This window comes from Lytechinus pictus, chromosome 2, assembly GCF_037042905.1.
Source record: "Lytechinus pictus isolate F3 Inbred chromosome 2, Lp3.0, whole genome shotgun sequence".
Taxonomy (NCBI): domain Eukaryota; kingdom Metazoa; phylum Echinodermata; class Echinoidea; order Temnopleuroida; family Toxopneustidae; genus Lytechinus; species Lytechinus pictus.
In genome coordinates this window covers 15,760,809-15,779,549 of record NC_087246.1, presented here as the reverse complement: position 1 = coordinate 15,779,549, position 18,741 = coordinate 15,760,809, and the positions used below count along the sequence as shown (strand labels likewise).

The following is an 18,741-nucleotide window of genomic DNA, read 5'->3' as shown; positions in this document are numbered from 1 at the left end:
GATCCATCCATCCCGACCATCCATTCATCCATCCATCCATCCATCCATCCATCCATCCATCCATCCATCCATCCATCCATCCATCCATCCCGACCATCCATCCCGATCCATCCATCCCGACCATCCATCCATCCATTAAAGGGATGGTCCGGTTTGAAAGTATTTATAGCCTAATAAATAGAGTAGAAATCACTGAGCAAAACACCGAAAATTTCATCAAAATCGGATAACAAATAACAAAGTTATTGAAATTTTAAAGTTTAGCAATATTTTGTGAAAACAGTCGTCATGAATCATTAGGTGGACTGATGATGTCACATCTCCACTTGTTCTTTTGTATATTTATGATATGAAATTAGGTTTATTCAAATTTTTTCCTCCAAGAACTAGAAAAATTGGATTGACGACTGAATAGTGCTTTAGATATTTATTGCTGCAACTTATTTCATTATAAGGGAGACATATTATTCACACAAGTATGAAATAATGAAAAAATAATGATTTTATATGTAATAACATATATAAGAAAACGGAAAGTGGAGATGTGAAATCATCAGCCCACCTAATGAATATTCATGACGACTGTTTTCACAAAATATTGCTAAACTTTAAACTTCAATAACTTTATTATTTGTTTTTCGATTTTGATGAAATTTTCGGCATTTTGCTCAGTGAATTCTACTCTATGTATTAAGATATAAATATTTTCAGCCCGGACCATCCCTTTAATAAGGTTAATCCTTCACCGCTGCGTTTGGCCGGCCTTGCTAGGCCGCCCGGGGGCGCGCCGGGGCGCGCGTGTGGCTGGCGATCCGAGCTAGCTAGTCTATCTCGATCTGATCTGTGAAACTACCGGACATGACTTTATCTTGAAAATGAAAGGTTTCCACAGCCAATCTGAAAACCTTGTGCCAATCATTGGGTTAGGTATAACTGCAGCTGTTGCATTGTTGTATATTCTTTGGAGCCCAGGACCAAGCAATTCTAAGAGAACCGGAAGAAAAAGTAAGAACTCTACTCAGTTTAAGTCTGAAAGAGACGCACCCAACATATTTTTACGCGTATGGGACTGTGTGGGAAAAGCAATGACGCAATGTCGAGTGTGATTTTGTCGTTGTTGCAGAAAGTTTATCTATGCTAAGTTATACCCTCTTACTTTTAAGCTATACTTTGGCTGTATTACTATATCAGTCTCCATGGTTTCAGGGCATCAAACATGTCGAAGGGCATTGAAGAGAAGTTATACAAAATTAAGATTCTTTTTTACTTATTTTTAAAAAATGACTCATGCCGGTGTCGGCCTTGGGCCAGGCTGGCTGGTCTGGTCTGGTCTGGATGTGTACACTGCTGGACCAATTGGTATGAATGCAGTGGGTGAGAGAGGGCACGGTGATATTTAGTCGTATCGTAGGTAGCTCTTTTCGATCTTTGACTTGAACACCTCTAGTGATGTGCTGTTCACTGTGTCAGGTGGGAGATGGTTCCAAGCCAGAGGGGTACTCACAAAAAAATATTGTTTTAATTGTTCAGTGTTTGTTGATTGAATAGTGTAACCTTTATTGTGGTTCACTACTTGTCTTTCCAAGATATTCTGTGCTTGAAAGACATTAAATTGTTTTGTTTTGACTTTCCGTTTTGGCCTTGATTTAGTCAAGAAATTCTCAATAGGAAGGGCTGGGACCGACCCCTCGACCACCTTGAAGAAGGAAGATAACTTCAGGACTTGTCGTCTTGAGGATAGTGTTGGCAGATTTAGCTTTTCTCTCATGCTGGTGATGCTGCCTGGGTTGCGAGATGTGTAGTCACCTGTGATGAACCTCACAGCTCTGCGCTGAACCCTTTCAAGGCTTTGGATATCTTTCTGCAGGTATGGATCCCACACACAGGCTCCGTACTCGAGAATGGACCGTACAAGCGATATGTAGGCTGTACGTTTACACTGCTCAGGGCGAAACTGGAGATTTCGGCGAATAAGTCCCAGGATGGAATTTGCTTTTTTCGTTGTCATGCTGATGTGAGGGGTCCATTTAAGGTCATCAGACAGCATGACTCCGAGGTACTTCTCTTGGGAAATGTGTTTGAGAATATGACCATTGATGTTATAGAAGTAGGATGACTTCTGATCAGTACTCAGTACTTGGCATTTCGTGGCATTGAATCTCATTCCCCATGTAATCGCCCATTGCTGCAGCTTGGACAGATCATTTTGAAGACTGACATGATCCCGCTGCGACTTGATCGTTCTATATAAGAGACAGTCATCAGCGAAAAGGCGGACAGTAGACTTGACATTGTCTGGTAAGTCGTTGATATGACAAAGGAAGAGAAGGGGGCCGAGCACTGTCCCTTGCGGCACTCCTGACATTACCTTCGTTGAAGATGAGTGTTCCCCATTCACAACAACTTTCATCTGTCTCTTTGTTAGGAAAGATGAGAGCCACTGAAGCAAAGGACCTTCGATGCCATATCTTTCCAGCTTGTGTAGTAGAAGTGAATGAGGGACGGTGTTGAAAGCCTTCTCAAAGTCCAAAATAATGATGTCCATTTGGGTCTTCTTATCATGGGCTGTGAGAAAGTCGTGTACGGCAGTCAAGAGCTGTGTCTCAGTAGAATGGCCTGTTCTGAAACCATGATTGAGTGGTGACAAGATCTTATTGCATTCCAGATGCATTATAATATGGCGACAGATGATATGCTCCAGTTGCTTACAAATAACCGAAGTTAGGGAGACTGGGCGATAATTGCTGGTTTGGTGGACATCACCCTTCTTGAACACTGGTGATACGTGTGCATCTCTCCAGTCGAGGGGTAGAGCACCAGAGTCCACTGACAGCTTAAACATCGCTGTAATGCCAGGAGCAAGTTCGGGTGCACATTCCTTTAAAATGATGTTAGGAATAAGGTCTGGGCCAGCTGCTTTTGAGATGTTGATCTTGCCAAGTAGCTTTTCCACACCAGAGACAGAAATGTGCAGATCGTCAATCTTGCGTGCAGACTTGGTAGTTCTTGTTTCAACTGGTGGGATAAAGATGTCCAAGTTGAAGACCGATTTGAACTGTTGTAACAGCATCTGTGCCTTCAGTCTGCTATCATGGATCAGATTACCATCCTTCTTTAGTGCTGGGGTACCAGTTCTATCTCTACTCTTCGAGGACACGTATCTCCAGAAGGGCTTAGGATTGTTTTCCTCCAAACCATGCATGACTGAAGATAGGATGAAATTCTCTTCAGCTACTTTGAAAGCCTGTTTGCAGTCCTTCTGGAAGTCTGTATACTTCTTCCATGCACTCTTCTTGGCTACACCGTGGGTGGTTTTCTTGGTTTTCTTGTAAAGTCTCATTTTCCTCTTCACCATTCGCTTGAGGCTGTGTGAAAACCACGGGAGAGATTTCCTACCTCGCAGTGTCTTGGAGGGAACATGTTCATCTAGGATCTGAAACAGTGATGTCTTGAAGTGAGTCCAAACTTCTTCGATTCCTACTTTACAGTCAGTTTTAGTGACGAGTTCAGTAGATAACACTGCAGCTCGCTGGTGAATTTCAGTCCAGTTAGCTTTCTGAAACATGTAACACTTCTTGTTGTTGTGCTTCACAATGTGGGGTAGGATCTCAAAGTCCGTTACTACCATGGCATGGTCGCTAATCCCCGGCGTGCTGTTAGAACTCTTCACCAATGATGGGTTGTTAGTGAAGACGAGGTCTAGCAGATTGTCTTGCCTTGTAGGTTGCTCATGTATTTGATGGAGGCCAAAGTCCAAAGTGATGTCAATAAGAGCTTGTTGTACTTCTCTCTCAGCGGCGCCTGGTCGAGTGCTGAGGTGCTCCCAATCTATGTCTGGACAATTAAAGTCCCCAGTCAAAATAACATGATGGTCTCTGAGATTCACGGTGAGGCATATAGAAGGAGCCACAATAGAGTTCCCTTTCACCTTTCAGTTTGATCTTATTCCAAACCACTTCACAGTCCGTTGAGAGTTCTGGTTTATTCTCTGTCGTGATGTTTCTTGAGACTCCAATAAAGACGCCACCCCCGGTGGATTCTCTATCATTCCTGGAGAATTGATGTGAGGAAGGGAAAACCTCTGATGATCTGATTGCATTGATTGCAGGATCCTTCCCTGGCTTGACACCATAAAGCCACGACTCAGTCCAACAGATGACATCTGGCTTGATGTAGTCTACTGCAGCAGCAAATTCAGAACGATTCTTCTTGATGCTACAACAGTTAACAGTGAGAAGCCGCAGATTGGATTTTTTGCCGCAGGATATACTCGTGGAACTCTTGCTGGAGTGAGAACTTGATCCAGTGCTTGAGAGCCGGCTTCTGGGAGCGGCGCTGTCATCAGAGTCCACTCTCGACTTAGGGCTGCTCTCACCTATCGGGCTAGGTGGGTCATCAGATGTAAAAGAATCGATGCCTAATGGGTAATGCTCCGGAGACAGGAGATAAAAGTCATTTGCTGTGCGAAGTTCGAAGGAGTTGAAAGTAAACGTCTCAACATTCGCATTGTCACATTTATAGCAATGCCAAACAACGTTGTCATGTCCGAGATGTTCTATGTCATTTGTATTCAGATCCTCACACGATTTGTGGTACCAAACAGAGCAATTATCACAGCAAACAGCATGATGAGACCAATTGACTGGCTTCTCACAGTATCCACAAGGGTAGATGGCAGCAGTCTTGGGTCCTGGGTTTACCTGGACATCCCCAGAAAGAAGCAGAATCAGTGATAAACAGACTTGCTTGGCGTGGGTTTGCTCATGAATACCACGACGTATTGCTCTTGTCGATCTGTCAAGATATAACTGTTTGGCTCTAGAGGTATCATTATGAAAAGAGACAGCTGCTAGGACCGAATGTTCCTTCAGTTTATCAATCGACGTATGGTGGTAGAATCTGAGTAGAAATGCAATGCAGAAAAGAAGATGCAACCAGCAGGATGTCTTATTTGGATGGATGGGAGACATCTCCGAGAAAGCTGTATCTGTATTCGCTCATACACTGTGACATAATCCCGCTTTCACATAGGTAGAAGGTGGTCGAGGGGAGGCCCAAAAGCCCAATTTTTAGAAAGACATAATTAACAAAATTGACACATGAGCATAGTAAATAACAATAACAATCATTATGTACACAATTTGTCAAAATATACTTTACGATTGGTGAGATTTAGGCCGATATTTTTGAGTTTGGCTGGAGCTCCCGGAAGACAGGTCTGTCGACGATGACGTGCGCCCTCTCCTACTGGCTGCTGGCTCCAGGCCATACTAAACCAGTACTACTGGCAGTAGATCTACTTCCACTTTTCAAAACGAAACCTGGAATTTACTCTGAAAGTTCCTGGAATTTTACAAAATATCCTGGGTAAGAGTTCCATATGCACCCCCCACTAAAATTGAAAATAAAAACATGGAGAAGGTTCAGAATAATATATCTAGCCCTAATATCAAACGTATATGATGGGGAAGTGGAAATACATACCAAAATATGGCTTTATTCCGTCAAATTTCGAGCGAGATCTTGTGCGTGTAATTGTCCACAGACATCGGTTTATTTAGTCAGTAAAGGGTCTGTGAGTCGAGACTAGTCGAACTATCGCCTGATAATCGTAAAAATACCCTTTTCGGTATCAGCACTTCTCGCTAGCATAGCGGGAAAGGTCTTGACTGCAGATCAACCGAGGTGAGTTCGAGTCCCAACTAAGGTAAGCAACAGTAAAAAATTGATAGAAAAATCTGAAGTGAACGAACCGGAAGTCTCAACAATCTTTTGTTATTTTTGGTGGGGGTGCATATGGAACTCTTTCCATATCCTGGAATGTTCTCCAGTCTTCCATATTGAGATATTAGTTCTAATCTATACACAAAAAAGATGAAATAGGATAGGGCCAAGACCAAGTGCCGTAATGAGCCTAAAATTTTGAGGGGCGAAATAATCCCAATGACAAATCGAGCAAAAGAAGTGCGAGCGAGCGAAATGATAGGCCTAACTTACTGGAAAACTTCCTGGAATTTTTCTTCCTGAAATGATCTTGGAAAAAGCACAATTTCCTGGGATTTCCTGGATTTTGGGGAAGATTGGAAGCACTGGGTTAAACTCCCAAAAGCCAAGGCAAGGGCAGGCTAAGTAAGAGTCCAGGGGGGGGGGGTTGTTCTGTTCAAGTTCCACTTCTTGAAAATGGACTGCAACAGTGCAAGTCTGATCACGTGTGAAGGGGACAGTACCCCATGGGCATGGCCATGTCTGCGGCTGTGCACCTAAAATTAGAATTGAACTTCAGAACAAATTCAAGCATAAAGACTTTGAGATTCAATGATTATTGTTGGTGCTTATATACTACTAGGGTGTGTGCTGAAAATCGGCTTATTGTTCTGTGCAGAATACCCCGGCAACCATAAAATTGAATGGTCACACACCGTATTCTAGTCGTTGAGAAGTTTCTATCTGACTGCCTCCTTTATAAACGTGCTGGAGTATTCTGCACTTGTCCCCCCCCCCAAAGAAAAAAAAATCCAACAAAAATTTGACTAACATATAATTCTTGCAAACAAACTGGGGCTAGTCATTTTTAGACGACAATGGCATCCCATGGCTGTGCATCCATTCACTTTACACATGATTCAAGGAGTTTGATGGCCTTAAATGATGAAATGACTAAAATTACATCATTTTTTACCTTTCTCATCCTGCAGGAAAAGTTGCTGGTCTAGAGAATCTTGGTAACACATGTTACCTGAACACCATCCTACAGAGTTTAGCAGCATGTCCAGCATTCTTAGCTTGGCTTAATAGAGCCCTTAGGAGAGGATGCTTCAAGGGAAGAGGCAATGAGCTGGCTTACAGGCTCTCACGAACCTTAGAAGGTGGGTTTAGGTATTGTGCTTCAGGATTTACTAGATTTGCATTGCATTGTAGATACAAATCATTCTTTGGAAAGGACATGTGGTCTTTCTCTTATTGTGATGAGCACTTGCCTTTGCTTCATCATTATGACCATTTAGCTTGAACCTCTTGTTTGGGGGGGGGGGGGAGGAGCACTTTGTACAATGTTTGGTAAAGAATTTCGGCATTAGTGTTTACTTAAGACTAATCAAATTTATCTAAATCTTTGTAATACATGAACCTGGGAATGTAACAGGACTTGTTTTATTTCAATTTGGTGAATGGGATGGGGAAGGGATTGTTCATGTTGACATTGTTTTTATCATGCTAAAACTATGTTGATTTGAATTAGATATTCAAAGCAGAATTTTAGGATTTGAGGAGTGAGAGAGAGAGTCTTTAAACTGAAAATGAAATAATCTTCTATTATTATAGTTAGTTCTGATAGGCCAAATGTAAAAAATTGAAACCAGCTGAAAGTTGCTAACAAATATAAACATATGATTTTACAAGCATACATGTTTGAATTGATAATGGAGTGGATAAAGATTGAGAGAATACTTTGCTTCTTTTCATACTTCTGAGTGATTACTGATTTTCTACCAGAATCATTTTAGCATATAAGATTTAGGTATATTTTGTATTTTAAACATTCGGTGTCACTTTGTTGGATTCTGTCTAAATTTGTTTTGTTATTTTACCCAAACTGGAGTTATGCCTGTGTTCATATTTCCTTTGCAGGTGTTAACGATTATTCCTCTTCTACTGTGTACTCACCTCATGAGGTTTTATATTCTCTCTATAATCGAAATTGGAGACCAGGACAAGAGCAGCAGGTATGTAGGAATACCAAATTAGATCCAGCACAGATCTTAGGTTTAAAGTTCTACCATTAGTCATAAGTCACGACCAGTGATATGTATAATGATGAAAATGATGAAGATGACAGTTATAAATACTGTACTATTACAGACTACTGATAATTTTTGTAATCCATCTATGTAAATCATAATTCGTGCGCAAAAGCTGCGCCCTTATTAATCCTGAGAGATTGGTCGACCCATAAACATCTCATGATAATGAATGTTTGTAGCACATGTATTATGAAATACACAAATTGCACAATTTTCCATCCATGATGACTAAAGACAAAGGTGGCTATACATTTTTATGTTAGCTTTTGATAGGGTAATGTTATTAGACTGTCTTCATTTTAAGCTACATTGGATTTCTCATAGAAATGAATGCATGTTTCAGTTTCTATTCTTAAGTGTCAGAGAAAAATTATTTGGGACCCAAATTATGTGTTCAGACATAAACTGTAAATTTTATCCATAATATACATAGGCAAAATATGGGTTTTTATGATATAATATTTCATTCTGTCTTACACTGTATTAAAACGTTGAAAATGAATTATCTTTCGATTCACTGAATAAACGCTTGGTAATATCTGGAGGCTATTGTATGAATGAATGAAAAATAATGTGTTTTTTGTTCTACAGGATGCTCACGAGTTATTTCAATTTTTGTTGAGTGAATTAAGTGAAGACAGAGAACAACCAACCTCTCCTCTGCCTCTGAGTGAAGCTCCAAAGCTAGTGGTAAGTACTATTAAACCAGTTGATTTGCAGGGTTTGGAACCTTTATGAAACAGGTAGACTTTGCTCAATGATGTACAGAGGATTCAAGAACAGAGTGAATGTATTGTCAAATGACAAAGAACAACTACGAAATCTTTGTCAAAAATTAGTGAAACATTCTCATTTTTAGAGCTGACTAATTGTTATACGCCCCTCCTAGACGGGACGTACATGTATTATGGTATCACGCTCGGTGTCCGTCCGTCTGTCTGTCCGTCCGTTAACTTTTCCTTGTAAACGCGATAACTTCAGTTTGACTTAACCTAGGCTCATATATTTTGGTGTGTACAATACAAGCATGAATCCCAGGAAGCATATTGATTTTGAGGTCAAAAGGTCAAGGTCACAGTGACATATTTTCATTTAACCCTTCTGCAGTGCTTGTAAACACGATAACTTCAGTTGAACTTAACCTATGCTCATATAATTTAATGTGTATGATACAAGCATGAATCCCAGGAAGCCTATTGATTTTGAGGTAAAAAGGTCAAAGGTCAAGGTCACAGTGACTTGTTTTCATCTTACCCTTCTGCAGTCCTTGTAAACACGATAACTTTAGTTGAACTTAACCTAGGCTCATATAATTTGGTGTGTATGATACTAGCATAGATCCCAGCAATTATATTGATTTTGAGGTCAGAAGGTCAAAGGTGAAGTCGCCACCTTCCGCTTTTCAGTTTCTTGCTTGACCAATAACTCAATTTTCCATGTTACATGCTGGCCTATTATGTGCTCACCTTAGCGACACTCTTGTTTTTCCATAATCTAGAACTAAACTGCTGTTTTGAGTACCAATTTTCGACAGTCTTCTTTTTGTTCTCTGTTATGACGGGCCTTCGACAATGGTTCCATGACATTTGCTCCGATGGAAAATCTGTATGTTAAGCCAAACATAAAACATAACCTCCAAAACCAAATAAACCCTAATCTTTATCTCTACATTATTCTGAACTAAAAACTCTATTACAATCATAACGCTATGCCGTCTGAGATATTAAGACCGTAGCAAATGTTGTGTCACCTTTGATAATACATTTACTCCATTCTTGAATACTCCGTACATCGCTGATCAAAGCTTCCCTATTGACTTGATAGTCAAAATTTGCATATCAAGTCATTTGATTGACAGCGTTGGTGGCTCTGAATCATTATCGGTATAAAATATGAATTTATGATTAAATTTGGGGATAGCATACCGTTGAAGATGTGCTGTTAACCAAATCAAACAAAAGCGTTTTTATTTCATTTTTGTCTGAATTTTTAGAAGCATGTGCCTAATGGTAGAGTGAATCATTCTGGGCTGCGGTCAAGCATCAAAGCCAACTTGCCCCGAGTGACCATCAGAGACGTTGATTCACCATTCAGAGGACTCCTAGCCCACCACCTATCATGTACAATATGTGGACACAAGGTAAAGCAGCTTTGTGGCCCATCTTACAAAAAGTGTGGGCATATATCTGTCATATCAACTTGGTTTAGAACATGGTTACTAATTTCCAGACCACTTCTCTTAATACCCAGAATTATTGCTCCAACATGTGGAAGTGACGTATGACGGTGAAAGATGGTGATGGTGGTGGAGGTGATGATGATGATGATGTCAATGATGATGATGATGATGATGATGATGGTGATGATGACGATGGTGATGATGATGATGGTGTCGATGATGATGATGATGATGATGAATATGATGATGATGGAAAAGAAGAAGATGGCGATAAAGGTGATGATGATGATGCTGGTAGTGAATATATTAACACAAGTTTGAAATACAGGATGGATATATCACAAGTTGATTAAGGTGAAAGAAGATAGAGATGGTGATGATGATAATGTCGGTGGTGGTGATGATATTGGTAATGATGGAGGTTTTGTTGATGATGATGGTGGTTGTGTTGATGATTATTATCTTCACCATCAAAATCATTGTCATAATCAATGTTTTTATTATCGTCATTGACATCATCATCATTAATGTCCGCACAAATTGATGATTTGTGTGCATTAAACAACATCTAGACTTAGAAATCTAAGTTTTTCTGTAGTTATATCATATGTTCTTATAGTTATTATTGTTGCTTTTATTGTTGATAATAGTGACTTTCACTCTCTCTTTCAGAATCCTGTGACGTACACCAGCTTTGACTGCCTGTCCCTGCCGATCCCCACCCTAGCCCTTCTCCGTACCCTCTCCTTAGACTGCATCCTAGAGAGATTCACCCACACTGAGCTGGTCCATGATGTGGAGTGCATAGAATGCAGTAAGACATCCACCGGTCCCCATGAAGATGGGAGTAGAGGAGGAGGAGGGGAAGGGGGGAGGAAGGTGCAAGGAGATGGGGACAGGCAGAGTGGTTCCCAGGTGAGTGTGGAGAGCAGTCCAGGGACAAGTCCACAGTCCAGGTCCAGGAAAAAGTGTAGAAGAGTCTTCCAAAAACAGATGACTATTAGCAAGGTGAGAAGAGTATTGATTACTGGAAACTTAGAATATTTTGCTGTGTTGATTTTGTCTCACCTGCAGAGCAAGATTATAGGCGCCGCTTTTCTGATGGCGGTGGTGGCGGCGTCAACATTGAAATCTTAACCTAAGTTAAGTTTTTTTAATGACATCATAACTTAGAAAATATATGGATCTAGTTATTAAACCTGGACATAAGAGTAATCAAGTATCACTGAACATCCTGCCCGAGTTTCAGGTCACATGACCAAGGTCAAAAGTCATTTAAGGTCAATGAACTTTGGCCATGTTGGGGGTAATTGTTGAATTGGCATCATAATTTTGAAAGTTAATGGATATAGTTCATGAAATGTGAACTTAGGGGTAATCAAGTATCACTCATCATCTTGCTTAAATCTTAGGTCACATGATCAAGGTCAAATGTCTTTTAGGGTCAATGAATGTAGTATTATATTTTTATATGAATGGTGTTTTTTGTGAATGATTATTTTTGATAGTCATTTTCAAAGTCAGCACTGCTGCTATATTGAATGGTGAGACTTCCAAAGGCGCTCCACTTGTTGTCACATTTCATCAGCATGGCTTGTGCGTGAAAATTACCTTGTAAATATAGTTATCCTAGCTCTCTGCAAATATCCAAAGACTGTTATCATGTTCTACTAGGGTTCTATAAGAAAAAATTGTTTAAAAATTCAACTTTTATACTTTTCTATATTTTTCAAGTTGGTTCAGGGGTTGGGTTTACTTCAGTTTCATTTTATGTTTGACTGTTGTAAATTAGGTGTACTGATATGGATATAATTTACACAGATTTAAGGTTCAAGCCCCAGATGGTATTATGGTATCTAATTTTGTAGATACAAATACATGATACATGACAGCAGATAAGCACAATCATGGTTTTCATGGTGACGGTAGTTGTTAAAGTTACCATAATTCTATGTCTTTTTTAAATTGGCCCTTTCTGTTTGTTATTGGCTGTGTGGTTTCACTTCTAATTCACATCTAATTCATTATATATTGTTCTAAGTTTCAAACAATGAATAATTAATAGTTTGCTGTCATAGCAAAAATCTATCTATTGTCTATTATCTAACCTTTACATGATTAATTAATAATTTGATGGTTTGTAATTGCTTTCAGCTACCCCAGTGTCTTTGCATTCACATCCAGCGTGTTGGTTGGCAAACCGATGGTCTTCCTTTCAGGAGAGAGGAACACATCATGTTTCCCGAAGTCCTTGATATGAGCAGATACCGGCTGGCGTCGGTCAACGCAACCTGCAATAATGGAAGCATAGGTGTCACCAAGTCACTGCGACTGGTTCAACAAACAGCACTTGCAAATAATCATAAAACAATAACTAACAAAAAGTGAGTACGTAGACTGCTGTTGGATAATCAGGCACTGTCTGATGTTAAATTGCAATTGTTCCAATATGTCGCAGCCACGGAAAGCCAGAGAGATCATCTTGAGTGCATGTCTATTCAAAGTGTTCCTTCAATGTGTCAAATTGAGGTTGTCTGTGTGCTGCTACAATTTTGAGGGTTCTTCAGACAAACTATTTTTTAATAATGGGAAAGTTACATGTAGCAACCTCATATTGTCTGAAATATAAAATGATGCTGATACCATTGCCCTTTTTTACCTAAAGATCATTGTAGAAAGGTCAACTTCATAAATTAAATCTAGATGTCTGTAAATAATTTGTATTCCTCTTTACTTTGATTGACCTTGTGCAGATTTAGTTCGTAGTCACTGAATCTTTCTGTCATTATAGATAAGACAATTTATTATTTTTCATGATTGCTTTTGGATTTGGAGACTTTTAGTACGAATTTTTATAAAATAATTTTTCTATTACTTGATTGACCAGTTTAAATCAGGTTCTTGATCACTGAATCTCTCAACCAATGTTGATTGAACAATGAATTATTTGTTACAATTGCCTTTGGCTAATAATTGCATTTGGAATTAGAGATCTGGCAGTGAGTTCACCTTCACAAAGAGCATCCAAATGTCTGCAAAGGAAAATGTTCTTTTTCCTCAATTAATCCTATGCAGTTCTGTTTATCGTCACCAAAGCTCCCATTCATTGTAGATGAGACAATGTATAATTTGTGATGATTGCTTTATTTTACCTTTGGAACTAGAGACTTTTACAAATCACTTCTAGATGTCTCAAAATGAAATTAAAATTAACTTGAATTACCTTGCTCTTTGTTGATAACCACTTTTTGAAGTAAAGACCATTCAGATACTGTAAATCAAAATCTTTGCTTTTCTCATGATTGACCTTTTGAAGATCGGGTTCATCGTCAATGAATCACTCATTCATTGGAGACCGGTTTCTCTCTCCATCTCGTCCTGCATCATTACGATTGGTAGGAGGAGGTTGGAGACCAACAGAGCAAGAGGAAGAAGAAGACAAGGAGGATAAGGAGCAGGAGAGAACACAGAACTTTGAGAATACAACTCTAGAAGATGATAAAGATAGTTATCTAGATGTCAACAATTACAGGTATAAATAAATCAAAACACTCTGAGTTTTTCTCTCTCATTGATAATAGAAGAAGCAAGACATGGGTGGTGATTCTCAGCAGTGGCATCCATATCAAACCATAACCTTAAGTCTAAGTTTTTACAATATTATAATATATTTTAAAGAATTGTTCTTCATTCATATGTAAAATATATTATTAAAGCATTCTGGGTATGCATTTCATTGATTATCTGTAAACTTTAATAGTGAAGGGAGACTAAAATATACATTTTCGATAGCTCCATTCTTATCATGCTCATGAACTGAAGATATGCATCTCAAAAGCTTGGCATTCCTTGTAATAAATGCAAACCAATATTGTTATTGAACATTCTACAGCTCCAGACCCATGGAATCCAAGTACAGGCTAGCTTCGGCTGTGGTCCACGTTGGCAATGCATTCTCTGGACATTTTATGACATATCGGCGTGGGCCTAGTAAACCGAATGAACCTTTGAATTCACATTGGCTGTGTGTGTCAGATGAGAGTGTTTACACTGCACAGCTATCTGATGTTCTCTCACAGAAGGCATACATGCTTTACTACCAGAGGGAGTGTCAGTGAGAAGAGACCCTAATGTCCAAAGACTGTCAACATTGCTCAGATATCTGATGTACTCTCACACAAGGAATATATGCTTTACTACGAGAGAGTGTTAGTGAGAATGTATCACTGTGGTCATGTTGTATTTTATGTAAGGTCATGGATTCAAATCCTGTGTTGGAACCTGGACCCATGTATTGTTTTGGGATTGTTTCAGAAGCCAAAAGTTTTTCTAGACACTTGCCTTATATACCATGAAGATTTTGCTCTAACCTCTGCAATGATCATGATGTGGACATCGTACAGGGAATATACACTTAAAGGTTGTAGAAAACCTTTAATACTTCCTACTTTCCACGTAAATAACGAGAATTAGATCCCTTATAGACTCTTAAAGTGACATCTCATGCCAGCCAATGTATGGAGAGGAAACAAATGTTTAAGGTATCCAACAAGTTGCCTTATTGAAAGTCATTTATGATACCCCATATTGGGGGCCTTGTAAAATCTTGATGAATCCATTGACCATATTGAAAATTAATTAAGATCAACTGCAGTTTAAATCGTTGGTCTAAGTATAGATAGCCATACCTGTGGCATAAATTGTCCACAGAAGATGTTTGACTTTACCACAAATTTGATACAGAAAGTCTCAAACATCTGAAATCGTATTGGAATTATCCAAATGGTGTCTTCGCATTCATGACCATGTAACGTAAGAGTGAATTCCTGTAAACATATGAAGCATTTTATTATGAATATATTTGCTCCATATGGCTATCAGTACCTAAGCTGCCAGTTTGAATTACCAAGTTTACTTCTGTGTTTACCCGATCTTTGTGTGGAGACACCAAGCTTGAGTTGTGAACATCAAACATAGGGTGTTTTTTTTAGACGTTGTCACCACATGCGGTAGATATCAACAGGGGATCAATAACATATCAATCACTATCAATCATTGTCACCTTTTGCGATAGGCAACACATTCGACTATTCATCAGCAGCATTTTGATGTATGAGGCATCACAATGTACGTAGCCTATGGTGATGTATAATACATTATAATGCGAGTAACGCACGATCTAAGCTATGCCCAATTATAACTAGTGGTGATCAGTAACAAGTCATTCAGATGTTATCTTAACTTGCTATCCATAGCACAAACGTGATCACAAGTGAGAGATGATCAGTCATCATTCGTGAATACTGACAGCGCTATCAATTGCAATTTTTTATATTGTATGAAAAGGAAAGAGGGGGGTAATGTAATGCAGTGCCTGCCACATATGGATTGAAATCCAATGATACAGAATTTAAGAGTTTTTTGCCAGTTTCATCATCTAGAGTTTCTTTCATAAAGCTACTTGTGTGAGGTTTTGAACGAATATACAAATGACTGGAGTCGCTGGACCCTGGAAAGTCAAATTGGGTTTCTCAGTCAATGTTAGACACATTAATGTACGTAGCCAAAGTTGAATATATGCAGTTGTTAAAGCCTCCATTTTACAGAGAGCAACAGATCTGTGAAAGACCATTGATAGATCACTGTTAGGACTAGTCTAAGATCAGCAAGACAAGAAGTATCAGTCAGCCTGTCAATGGTTGTCAGAGCCATCCAACAGAGACTACAAATTTCAGTAATCTAGAATACTGCCGAAAGACCTTGCCCGTTTTCCATCTTTCAGTCGTATCTCAATGGTCTCCATACTGTGGAATGGGGTTTATGTACAGTTAGTTTGGAGACTCATTCTCCACAATTGACATTGAAATTGTGTGAAATATATACAAATATTGCTAGAACATCAGGATAAATCTTACTGGCCTGGCATGTAAGCACTTCATACCCGAATAGTAGTCATTTCTACTTTTTCTTTTTCAAATGGCTTTATGAATGACCCCAGCATTTCTATATAATATGTATGCCAAGTATGGCTTGTATAGGTCATGTCAAGCCTATGTATATTTTAGTTAAACCATGTGGAGACTGTATGGTAAGAGATGTCTCTACTTGACCACTTTGAATGAGATGACAGACCAAGGAGATGGAAGCCGTTGACGAGTTGCAATATTGTTACCAATGGTTATGATGTGTGTGTGTTTATTACTCTATATGCCGTTCTTAAATGATTGATTTGCAGAGGCAATGGTGTGGTCCAAGTGCTTTATTTTATGTGTTATTGAGTTAGAATAACCTATATTTAACTATCCAGTATTCTTAATTTCTTTTGGTATACCCTTGCTCAGCAAATGGTCCATAACTGGATTTTAATCACTATTGGTAGAGGTTTAAAGGTTGAACTTTTTCAACATCTCAAAAAGTAATTGTTATAATTTTCCTTCCGTAACTTCAACCATGTATATTCTACATGGTTTGGGAACTATGTGATATAATGAAGTGATAATACAATATGTACTTTTGTATGTGTACTTTAACATAGATAAATTCATATATGATAGAGGACATTGGATTTTGACAGTAAAACAGTAAGCAACACTTTTGTATGTCTTTTGCCAAGATGGCAAAGTAATCTTAATGTCTTTTATAGTAAAATATTGAAGTATTCTAAACATGGAGCAAATCTTTAGGGCAATTCCATAAAATATGTAAGTCCGACCCCCTATATGTGGGACCTTCATGACATATTCTGTCTCTGATTTTTTTCTTATGATAGTCTATGATGCTCTCAAATGACCATGAATTGGTCAGTTTGTGAAGTTCAACTTGAGAAAAATGGGGGTCGGACGTACAAAAAGGTTTATTATTTTATGGAATTGCCTTTAGGTACTGTCCTAACTCCTAACTAAACCTTTGTCCTGTCAGTATAAATCCTTTGCGATAAGTTTAACCGGTTGTAAATATTTGAAGTATAAAAACATCTCAAAATAGAAATATGTATGTAAATTATTAAATTTATATTGTATTCTCAAGTTTTCCCATTAAAATATTACAGACCAACTACAGATAAGGAGTAAAAGGGAGTGAGAGAAGTTTTGAGTGACATTTGACTGCAAATCTACCAATTGGCACGCATGAGTTGCTTTCTATGCACGTATGCTGTATCAAATTTTCCCCTTTTCCCTTTTGAAAGGAAAAGGGATAATGCTTGTAAGCTTGCATGGTTGGCTTTTTAGCCTTGCTGTGAGTAATGATTGTTTTGCACGATGCAGAGAATTTGTGACTTTTTTGTACCTTTCATTTTGCTCTCTCCCAGTTTTAAGAAGTGTTACCTGTTCAACCAAGAATGCTGTGTGAAAGACGATTTGGGTCACTTTGTATTTTGATCAATTGCTTATTTGAAACATTGTTATTTAGTTGAAACAGGATATTTGCAGTAAATAAATAATGGACAAATAAAATGAATGGACCAGGTTTCAGGTTTGTATTTGATCTCTACAGAAATCATTTTAAAATCAGACACTGGAAAATGACTAAAAATGAACTTTCAAAATATGCATTTCAATGCCCTGCCATGTTGGAGTGGTAAATAATTTCACACACAAAATGGCACACCCATGTACAGTAAAGATTTTGGTTTGTTTACTTTAAGTCATATAACATCCCATGAATTGGGTTGATCAGCTGAAGGTCTGTTTCAATATTTACATTGTGGTTATTATGGAATCTGCAATGTATTGTGTAGATGCTATATATTCAATGAAGTAGTAAATCTTTCAATGGTATTTGTTACAGATTATATGAAATAAATTAAGTTTTTTCTTTTGTATTCTTCCTGTTTGTTTATTTCTTATTCATTCTTTCTCTTGATTTATGAACAGTGTTTGCTGTTTGGTATATTGCATCTATGCCTTTGTACAATGACATGAGGCAAGAAAAAACTAATTTCATGTAAAAGAAGAAAAGGTGTCTTTGATTTGCACAGACACCTATACATCATTACAATGGTAAACAAGCCAGCCATATCTCATACTTTGCAGCATTATACCGTGTGAGCCAAAAAAGACTTTACACCTCACAAATCCCCAATTCAAGAAAAAACATGTCATGAAAACATAATCATTATACATGGCTGCAAAGAGTATCTTCTCCCAAATAATTTAATACCATATTTATGTGTTAACGCTTGGATGATCAGGAGGTATTCTTTGCAGTGATATAAATTTTTATTTGCACCAAAGTAAGGCATGACTGCAATGAATGAATCCAGATGTCGGTGATGCCATATTTCTACATGGGTTGCATTAAAATCCATTTAAAAACACTTTTTAGGATCAATTCTCAAGTTAATTTCATTGAAAAGGAACTTGCAAATATGTTTACTAACTCGTGTAGGATTATGACATCATTGGCGTCTGGGGTTCATTCATTGCAGTCATGCCTTTGGTGCAAATAAAAATGTATATCACTGCAAAGAATACCTCCTGATCATCCAAGTGTTAAAACATACCACATAAATATGGTATTAAATTATTTGGGAAAAGATACTCTTTCCAGCCATGTATAATGATTGTTTTCATGACATATTTTTTCTTAAATTGGGGATTTGTAACGTGTCAAATCTTTTGTTACTCAAACGGTAGTGTTTTTCTGTGTTATTTTGCCTGGAAGAAGAAATCAATTTGTAAAATGTAGACACAAAATCTAAGTCTTGGTTACCAGTAATGTGTCTCTTGCGTCCTTTTGTCAAAGTCGGGCAGTATGCCTGAG

The 18,741-nt window shown here is 38.3% G+C and overlaps 1 protein-coding gene across 2 annotated transcripts; it reads left to right on the top strand.

Annotated features, from left to right (window-relative positions):
- The first annotated feature begins 499 nt into the window (after window positions 1-499).
- On the top strand, window positions 500-17,800 carry LOC129284236 (ubiquitin carboxyl-terminal hydrolase 30-like). 2 transcript variants are annotated; one of them, XR_010295989.1, is made up of 10 exons: window positions 799-1,005; window positions 6,696-6,866; window positions 7,627-7,721; window positions 8,391-8,489; window positions 9,793-9,939; window positions 10,651-10,986; window positions 12,133-12,362; window positions 13,295-13,510; window positions 13,871-15,560; window positions 15,722-17,800. XR_010295989.1 is itself a non-coding variant. In XM_064110882.1 (9 exons), exons 1-9 carry the CDS (start codon window positions 876-878, stop codon window positions 14,094-14,096), a joined length of 1,650 nt encoding a protein of 549 aa, XP_063966952.1. In that variant the 5' UTR covers window positions 500-875; the 3' UTR covers window positions 14,097-17,800. The 2 variants fall into 2 exon arrangements, 1 of the variants encoding a protein (XP_063966952.1); XM_064110882.1 differs by having other exon boundaries at window positions 500-1,005; window positions 13,871-17,800.
- The last annotated feature ends 941 nt before the right edge of the window (window positions 17,801-18,741 follow it).

Coding starts and splice junctions, on each gene's coding strand:
- LOC129284236 (XM_064110882.1), top strand. CDS start 876: ATGAAAGGTTTCCACAGCCAATCTGAAAACCTTGTGCCAATCATTGGG. Junction 1,006..6,695: donor TAAGAGAACCGGAAGAAAAA/GTAAGAACTCTA, acceptor CTCATCCTGCAG/GAAAAGTTGCTGGTCTAGAG. Junction 8,490..9,792: donor GTGAAGCTCCAAAGCTAGTG/GTAAGTACTATT, acceptor CTGAATTTTTAG/AAGCATGTGCCTAATGGTAG.